At 39.8% G+C, this 9824-nt stretch overlaps 1 protein-coding gene across 1 annotated transcript in view; it reads right to left on the reverse strand.

Moving 5' to 3' along the window:
* Positions 1 to 869: 869 nt before the first annotated feature.
* Positions 870 to 9824, reverse strand: part of SMIM14 (small integral membrane protein 14) — a 23756-nt gene continuing 14801 nt past the window's right edge. Inside the window, exon 3 of the mRNA XM_042469664.1 lies at positions 870 to 1048. Within this exon, the coding sequence (XP_042325598.1) occupies positions 870 to 1048 (179 nt within the window). The remainder of the gene's footprint in view (positions 1049 to 9824) is intronic.

Here is a 9824-nt window from a genome sequence, read left to right on the forward strand (position 1 = left end):
GGAGGAGGGTGGCGCGGGCGCGCGGGGAGGCACCGCCTCCAGCTTCGCCTCCTGCGCCCCAGGCAGGCCTTGCTGCCCTCTTCTTCCTCCCCGCCTCCCCGAGATGGAGGAGGAGGGCAGCGAGGCCTGCCAGGGGCACAGCAACCCAGGCTGCAACCGGGGGGCTCCCTGTTTTGGGGCTGCACCTGTGCCGGGAGGGGCCCCGGGCCCCCAAAATCGGGAAGTACCCAGTTGCGGCCGGGTTATGGCAAGCCTACCTAGGAAGGAAAAGAGATGACCACTAGCAATCCCTCTGATAGCACAATCTGATAGATTAGAATAGCACGTTATTAATATAAAAACCCAGAGTTTCCATCAGTGCCTAATTAATAGGGTAAAGCTTCTTGGTTGCTGTTGACCAGGGCTTCCGTCACCAATTTGGGCCAGACCTGAAGTTATCCACTGTCCCATATCATCCTGACATTAGTTTTAACAAAGTATATCCAGTACTCTTACAGAGCTCTTTATATGGCCTTTCTTCCTCTTAAAATCCTAATTAAAGGCGGTCAACTTTTCTCCAAAGCACTAGAGGCATAATGAATTTGAAAAATTGCTCCATATATTTTAATGAACATTCAAACAATGCTGTAAACTGTAGGGGGAGAGTATCTACTGTGTTTAACTGCATTATGGATGTCCACGGACAGCCATATTGACTTCTACTGAAACCTCTTCAGCTTGCTTCGAAATGTTTTAAATATAATCATGCCAGTTCCAACATGGGTGATTTTATATGAAATTATTAGAAAGGATCAAGAACAAAACCCACGTGGTCTAATCTATAAAAAGCTAAAATCAGAATAATTTTTCAGTTTGTCACCCCAAACAAGTCAGATAAAGCAACAGAAATCAACGCTCACATTATGTGCCCTGGATGGCTTTTCAGCTGTAAAAGATCTTCGTAGGCTGGCAGGTCTCATCAAGTACAAGACAAATGCCAGAAGCAGCCAACCCACCATTATCATTGTAACACTGATGTCATTATTGGCTGATGGATTTGGTCCTGGCACTAGAAAGAAAAGACAAACAGAATTGAAGGGTGTGCAAAATCCAGATCACCTTTTTCAAATGGCATATGTGAACAAATTACTTTTTTAAAATAATGTTTTTATTAAAAATGGAATATCTACATATGTAGACAGTCATTCATCAATGTACAAATATAAATTTAAAAAGAAACTGTTTACATTAAATATGATTCTTATTACAAAATTTCTCTAAAAGTATTGTGACTCCCTCTCCTCTGAACCGGTTCAAATATACACACTTTATTTTTTTTTCTTTACCTTCTTGCTTAGTTCATTCATTATACCTCTTTCAGCTATTATCTTCAAGTCTGATTAAGGTGATTCAGCAAATGAGTATAAAATTAAAACAACTGTTATGACTCCAATACCTTTTTTAAAGATTAAGTGCCACTTAAAGAGGATACAAGATGTTCCATATAACATTTTAAGATGTTTTACTATTTAAACTTGAATCTTCCAAGTGGGCTCTTAAAGCCTATGCCACTGGAGCCCAAGCTCTGGCAGGTTCCACTAAACTATTAAGACTCCAAAGTACAGTTAAGGATCAGCCAAGCTAAGTAAGGAGAGGCTTATCAGCAGAAGGTTAAACATGCATTATGAAATAGTTGGTTGTATAAGTGGAAGGCCTAACTGCACAGATGAAATCATAGATCCTCGAAGTATTTAATCTTGAAAATATCTGCAACGAGTTCTTCAATCCTCAATGAGGAATGCACTGTCTTTAAAGAAATCCTTGCTGCAATTATTTTCTAATTAACCACAGTACTGTAGTCATTCCTGAGGGACACTGATCTATTAAACCAAAAGTATGCCACAGATGGGGCTTAACTACTGCTTGCCCATTTTTCATTCCTGTTGGGACCTTTCCTTTAGCAGAACTGGTCATAAAGCTTCATAGATTTAATCTGGACTCCCGACCATTTCTTAGCTGTTCTTGTGGTTTTGGTGGGGTAGTTTAAGTCCCATTCGTAAGGAAGGAAGTGTCTAGCAAGAGAACAGCAGCAGCTATGATTGTGAGTCACCAAATACAAGAATCACTGTACTGATTCTTCACTTTGCAAAATAGATTACTATTTCTTGGATGTTGTCTACTTCATTTCCACATCATCTTTACTTGCTTTAAACTGACTGGTGTTAGTTATTTCATCTGTACTCATCCCTGAAAGTCTAGACCATAGGCTGTATGGTGTCATTTGGTAATATGCCAATGCTCTCAGATTTCTCTTCACTTATTTTTCTTCTTCTTGGGTCCTTTGCTTGCTAGTCAAAAAGACTGTTAAAAATGAAGTAGTATTTCAAACATATAAAATGCCAAGTGTCTAGTAATCTACTCATTACTATATACCTAGTATGTCTTGAAATTTTAGTCAAAATTTTGACCCTCCAAAACCTTGCTCGATTTAGCCACAGGTCAGTGTTAAGTACTGTATTTTAACTCTTATCAAGAAAAAAACCATCCCCTTCTCTAAGAAGAGTGATAAAAGGTGAGAGCTTAGTCTATCCTGGGAACACCTAAAAAGAAGCACTGACCCCTTCAACCTTTTTGAATGTCTGGGTTGGAAAATGGCCGTGGCAGCAGCTCTTTGGTGCCTCCCCTTAAAGTAGTAGACATAAAACATACAACATCCTGTTCCGTAAGGTGACCTGCTAATGCAATTTTTAACTGTTGTTTTGTCATTATTACTATACTCTCCTATTTGGTTCTTGCTTTCTACCTATTTACCCATTAAAATTTTTAGTTTAATATAAGAGAATGCATAGGGAAGTATAAAAGAATGAAAGTTTTCTCTCTTGTGAGTATTGCCCATCGACTGTTATAGTTACTCCCCTCCCCCAAAAAACAAGATCCGTCTTTACTTATAAAGTCCACTGTATCTTATGATGTCCAAACTGTTTACAATACCATCTTACCTACTATGAACTACCCATTAATTTCACAACCACCATTCCTTTAAAAGAGTGGTTTTCAGCATTTTAACATTCTTTAATTGTAATGGTTTAGTTAGTGTTGTAGAACAGTACTATTTGAAATGGTGGCCTGTAGACCAGTATCAGTCCAGAAGCTATTGGCCGCTGGTCCATCACAAGTTTCCAGGAAAGAAACAGTTGCTATCAATGGGCATAAATACGATGCTGGCGCTCTGGCGTGTTGGGGGAAAAAACCAACCCTATAGCCCATATCACTATTGTAGAATCCCTAACACTTATTTATAAAGAGTTAGGTATTGGAGGCACTGCATTGCAGTGGTTCCGGTCCTTCCTCTCGGGCAGGTCCCAGTGGGTGCTGCTCGGGGACAGTAGCTCCAGAAAGAGGGAGCTCCTTTGTGGGGTCCCTCAGGGAGCTATTTTGTTCCCAATGTTGTTTAACATCTATATGAAGCCGCTGGGTGAGATCATACGGAGTTATAGTGCTGGGTGCTGTCAGTATGCTGATGACACCCAAATCTATTTCTTCATGTCTCGTTCGTCGGCCTCGAATTCTAATGGCATCTCTTCTCTCAATGAATGTCTTTGAGAGGTAATGGGCTGGATGAGGAAAAACAGATTGAAGCTGAATCCGAACAAGACGGAGGTGCTCACAGTAGCGGTCCCGAAACCAAGAATTGGGTTGCAACCACCAGTCCTGGATGGGATCACACTCTCCTCCAGTGACTGTGTTCGCAGTCTGGGGGTGCTCCTTGACTCGTCACTCCTGATGACAAATTAGGTGAATGTGACGGTCAGGAGCGCCTGTTATCAGCTTCGGCTGATACGCCAGCTGCACCCTTTTCTGGAAGTAAGGGATCTCGAGACTGTTGTGCACGTGCTGGTAACCTCACACCTTGACTTCTGTAATGCGCTCTACATGGGGCTACCCTTGTACCTGGTTCGGAAACTACAGCTGGTTCAAAACATGGCAGCCAGGCTTGTGTCAGGAACGTCTAGAAGGGACCATATCACTCCGGTTCTGAGGTCCCTCCACTGGCTGCCTATTGGTTTCCGGGCCCAGTACAAGGTGTTGGTTATTACCTTTAAAGCCCTAAATGGCTTGGGTCCCAGCTATCTCAGAGACCGCCTCTTCCCATACAATCCTCCCCACGCCCTCCAGTCCTCTGGGAGGAACTTGTTGCAGCCTCAAAAATCGAGGCTTGTGGCGACCTCCCGGAGGGCTTTTTCTGCTGTCGCCCCCAGGCTCTGGAACGACTTGCCGGACGAGATCCGTCAGACAGATCTCTTCAGGCAGGCCTTCCCGGACTAAAATATCCCGGCCTCAGGATCTCCCCTCTCCTCAGTAATGTCTTCAAAGCCCCCTTTTCTTTTCTTTAGAACTGAAGTTGCAGTGGTTTATTGGTTGGTATTATTTTGTTTAATTTATTGTTGTTCTAAATAGTTATTGTGGTTTTAATTTAGGTATGCAGTTTAATAACTTTTTAAGGGGGGAGGGAAATATATTGTTTTTATGCTGTATGTTATTTTAATGTTGTAAACCGCCCGGATTGGTTCGCCACAGGGCGGTATATAAATAAAATTTTATTATTATATTATTATTATAATTAATAGCATGCCAATGTTAAATACTTCTACTACTGAGATTTCTAAACTATTGCAACATAATCTGCAAAGAGTTCAGTAGTCCAGTTTATTCAGAACTAGCAACTTTAACTGGCTGAATTCATGATTATTACAAGAACTAGAGCCCAAGATCAATTCAAAATATTTTAGCCAATAGATTGTTGTTGTTGTGTCCTTGAAGGACATCATCATCATAAAACAAATAAGTTAGTTAATTAATTAAATTTAAATACATTTGGAAACCAAGAAAACCTACATGAAAATGCCTTTTTGAGGATATTGAAGAAAATGTGTATATGATGACCTATTGTCATTATATATAATGCATCCCAGAATGTGTCTACCATAGTTTAGAAGTGGAACCATGGTTCAAGCATTCACATGTAGCACTAGCAAACCATCATTTTATACTGCTTATGTAATTTTATTGTTTCAGCAGTTGTTCCATGTTGCAGTCACCTACAGAGATGTGGCAATATCTATGGCTTCTCTGTTCAGGTTATCATACCAGACCAGTTAACAGAATCCATGGCTTGCAAACCAGCACCCCACCTGTTGGCGTCACTTGCACCACTGGGGTTGAGGAGAGGAAGGGTGGCTAAGCACCTGCCCGATTCCTGTCCACCCTCCTGATGGGTTCCTTCCTGGACCTTCTGCTGGGCAAATGTGCATGCAATGACAATGTTGGTGCCTTACTGCATGATGATCACCTGAACTAGTCTGCTGGATCTGGTAAAAGTTCCTTGCCAGCTAAGTAGAGGGGCCTCTGGTATTCACCCCTTCTGCCATGTCATCCAGTTGGCTTGCCTCACTGATTCTTGGACTATTTCAGGCTGGGCAGAGGTGGTACAGAAAAAAACCCTTTCCCTGTATCTTCTGGCGGGCTTGCTTTCCGGACCTCTGACCTGTTTTGGGCTGGGTGGTGGTCTGGAGACTTTCCCATGTCTTCTAGCCTGCTGGCCTACCTGACCCCAGCCCATTTCAGGCTGGGCAGAGGTAGTGCAGAGAAAGAGCAACGTGGAGGGGTTTCTGTTCCTGTGACTCCTGTGTTGCTCCAAAGCCCTTTGAGGTCATCTCTTGTGCCTTTACCAGTACAAATTCTTATAGATGCTAAAGGTCAAACCCAAGATGAAGGGTGAAGCTGGGCTCGGCTTTCTTTTATGAGTTCCCAATGGGGAAAATGAGTTGCCTTCTGTGTGAACAGTCTATGTTATATATACTTTTACAGTAATAAAGAATGTATATTTTAAAAAGCCGCTCTTCTCTTTCCTTTTCAGTTCTGGCTGACTCCATTTCTCTGTCTTGTTCTTTCAGCTTTTTCTCATTTCCAGCCCTAGTCAACTCAATCTCTTTTCTCATTTCCCAGACCTCCACAGTATCAGGAAACTCAGCTATGGAGGTGGAATAAAATTGGTCAGTTTTCTACAAGTTGTTTATACAAAGCTTGTCTTTGTTCCATACACCTGACATACACTCAAGTACTGCAATACTGAAGGTTTACCAAAGCAATGAATGCTACTCAAAATGGTGCTCTGGGGGCCAGTCATGATCCAGGGGTTTGGCTGTTGGGTCTTGGAGAGTGTCCAGGAAAGAAAAACACACAATTGCAACCCAAAGGCACAAATATGTATTGGCTCTTGGCACACTAAGGAGGAGGAAATGTGTTCCCTCACATCACATGCACCTTGAGAAACAGTGCTTTGTTAAAGGGGTTTCTTAAGAGTTTCCTAATGTCATTGGAACATAAAGAGATGAGTTCTCTAACAAAAAACTGCCTCTCTCTCCTCTGGGGTATTAGCTACTCCTGCGGATTTGGGGTCATTTGCAAATTGGATTGGCATGCTCTCTGTTTTTTACTCCAAGTCCCTGATAAAAATGTGGAATAGCTCCACCGAATGCCATTAGGACTCAGGAAGTGTTGGAATGAAGTGAACAAGAAACATGGAGACAATGGGTGCAAAGTTGTATGTACAAAAATTAGCTTTGCTTTCTCTCTCTCTATCCTCAGCCCCTCTTGTAGATATTAATGCATATTGTTCTATGAAAAAAGTAATAGAATTTGTGTATATTACAAAATAAGTGGGATTTAATGCTTAATTGATGTAACTGTATTTGTAATGGTGAAGATCTGAAGAAGGAACAATGTACATGCTTTGAGTGTACTCAATAAAATTTATTTAAAAAAGGAAAGCAAAGGACTCAGCCTGGCATCTTTCCCAGATCGCCAAAACAGAATCTCCATGGCTTTGCGCCCAAACTCTTTCCTGAAATACCCCAAGTTTCCTTCCCTCCTTTGCATCCTTCTTCTTTTCACTAATCACACCTCACACCAAACTGCAGGATAAATAAAGCAGTTTTATACCACTTTAATATTCATGGCTCCATCTTGTGGATTATTCCTGGGTTTAAGTGCAGTTTGTTGAAGTATCTGAAACCAATCTGGTGTACTGGTTTGAGGCCAGGATTTGAAATCCTGTAAACCCACTGGGAAGTGGCCTTGGGCAATAAGTCACACTCTCTCAGTCTCAGAGGATGGCAGTGACCAACAACCCCTCTGAAGAAACCAGCCAAGAAAGCCCCTCAAGAAGCCTAGGTCTACCTAGGCAAAGCGGGCAATGCCTTTTTCAGGTTTGGGGTTTTTAAATCAAAAACATCTTGTCAATTTTATCTCATGTAAACATTCACATACAATCATTTTCATACACATTTCCATTCTAGCCCTTCTTCTCCCCCAACAATGACTTCATGTTATTCATACTGGATTAAAGTCTTATCAGAGTGTTCTTAATAGTTCTTCTCTGCCAATGTTATTTAGGGCAATTAAATCTAATACTAAAGTAAAAGGCCTTTGTGGATGATATGGGAATAATCTTAGAAGACCCAACTGAGGGCCTTTAAAGTATTTGCTTTATGAGATGAATAAATTTGGGAAATATGTAGTCCTTTTATTAAGATTAATTTAAAAGACCATTGATGATAGAAGGGGTATTAGCACAGAAATCAGGTTGTAAAATTGAGAAGAAATTAAAATCTGGATGACAAAAAGTAATTTGAAACCACTAGCAAATGATTATCACAAGACCTGGAAAGAAATAAAGGAAAACTTACAGAGATGGAATAAACTGAATTTGTCAGTATTAGGAAGGATTTCAGTATTTAAAATGGTAAAATGTTTTTAATGCTTAATCTCCCAATTATAACTAAGGAGAAAATATTCAAAGAATGGAACATAGAATTAAAAATATTTGTTTGGAAGGGAAACAAACATAGAATCGGCTGGCTTAATTTAAAACATACTAAAGAGAGAGGAGGCTGTGCCTTGCCAGACTTAAGGCTTTACTTTTGGCACAGATGAAATTAAACCATAAGAATTTACATTGGGCTCTTGGTATCCTTGGCTGGGGTTTGGTCCCATGATCCCAAAATCCAAGGATGTTCAAGTCCCATTAAATAGAATGGCATAGTAAAATGGTGTCCCTTATGTAAAATGACAAAATCATGGTTTACGTTTCAGAATTTAATATATATATATACTTAGTGTTTTCAAGCCGTGAATGTTTGAATTCATAGATAAGGAATCCGTGGATATGGAGGGCTGACTGTACTGAACTGGCACACTTATTATTTGTGCTATGTTAAAATATTAATTAATAAGACTTTAATAACCATCCAGTCAGAAAAACCTTATTCAATATTTGTAAAAAGATTAAAGAAAGATTTTACTTTAGACTATTCATTTGACAAGCAAGGTAATACGGAATTAAAATCAAGCAAAGAAAGGAGAAAAATAACATGCATTCGTTTAATTATCTCCAAATAAAACAAAGATTTGCAGAGGCAGAATGAATTGGATAAGTTATTATGGTTCCCAGTCAAAAAGAAAGTTTTTGTAAACAAATTTGCAGTAGCCCAAGATTTATAGGAAAACCATCTGAAAATAACTGATAAATGGCATTATACACCTCTGAAACAAAAATCAGAAGAAGTATTTTAAGAGGTTATGAAAAGATATCAGATACTATATTGATTTTTTTGTATGGAATGCATGATATTAACAAAGATTATTTTGGGGGGAAACCCCAAGATATTGAACTTAAAAACCCCAAACAAAAGGCATTCAAGGCCTGGTGCCTTTTGACTAAATGCCAAATGCCCAGTAGGAACAGGCTTAAATACTGTTGGTCTTCCTACATTTTCATTCTGTCCAATCAGCATTTGGCAATACAACTCTGTCTGCCAATCACAATCTGACAGCACATCCCAGCCCATCAATCAGGGTCTGCCACCAGTCTATTACCTTATATGGACAGGGCATACAAGGGGGGGGGGTCAGGACTCAGAATATGAGTTTGTATTCATAGGCATATCTTTTATGACATTTGTTTTTTAAAGTTATTAAAATATTAATAAAAACAATAAAACATTATAAAACACTCTTAAAAAAAACCTAAAAGCAGTCTAAAGTGAGTCCTAGAATCCAGTTCTGGAATAGTTAAAACAGACATTTTGAAAGCAGTTCCATAATCACAAAAAGTCAACATGGGTTTCAGAGAAACAAGTCATGCCAGACTAATATGGTCTCCATTTTTTGATAAAAAGCACAATAATAATAATAATAATAATAATAATAATAATAATAAGCTTTATGTCCTGACAAAAATTAAAAATGACCTGAATAGGCTAGAAAGCTGGGCCAAAGCTAATAAAATGAAATTCAACACGGAGAAATGTAAGGTACTGTATTAAGGACGGAAAAATGAAATACATAGATCAGTGATGGCTAGGGTTGCCATAAGTCTGGACCTCCAAACAGGGACAAATGTAGGACAAATGTAGGACAAAATGATCAAATGTAGGACACATTTTTTTTTAAAATGGAGGGCATGCAAAAAATTGATTATTTTTGAAATTTTTTTCATATAAATGCATGTTTCTTAGGCATGATCAAAATGGAGGACATTTGCAATTATTCCTAGACAGATGGCAGAAATGTGCTTCCCTTTCTGGCCAAAAACCAGAAGAGGAGGAAGAGTGGAAGAAGCAGAGGAGGAGGAAGAGGAGGAAGAAGAGGAAGAGGAAGAAGAGGAAGTAGAGAGGAAGAAAAAGGGGAGGAACAGGGGAAGGAGGAGGTGGAGGAGGTGGAGAAGAAGAGGAGGAGGGAGAAGATGAAGAAGAAGGGGAGGAGGAGGAGGAGAGGAGAAGAAG

This window comes from Sceloporus undulatus, chromosome 5 (genome assembly GCF_019175285.1).
Source record: "Sceloporus undulatus isolate JIND9_A2432 ecotype Alabama chromosome 5, SceUnd_v1.1, whole genome shotgun sequence".
Classification (NCBI taxonomy): domain Eukaryota; kingdom Metazoa; phylum Chordata; class Lepidosauria; order Squamata; family Phrynosomatidae; genus Sceloporus; species Sceloporus undulatus.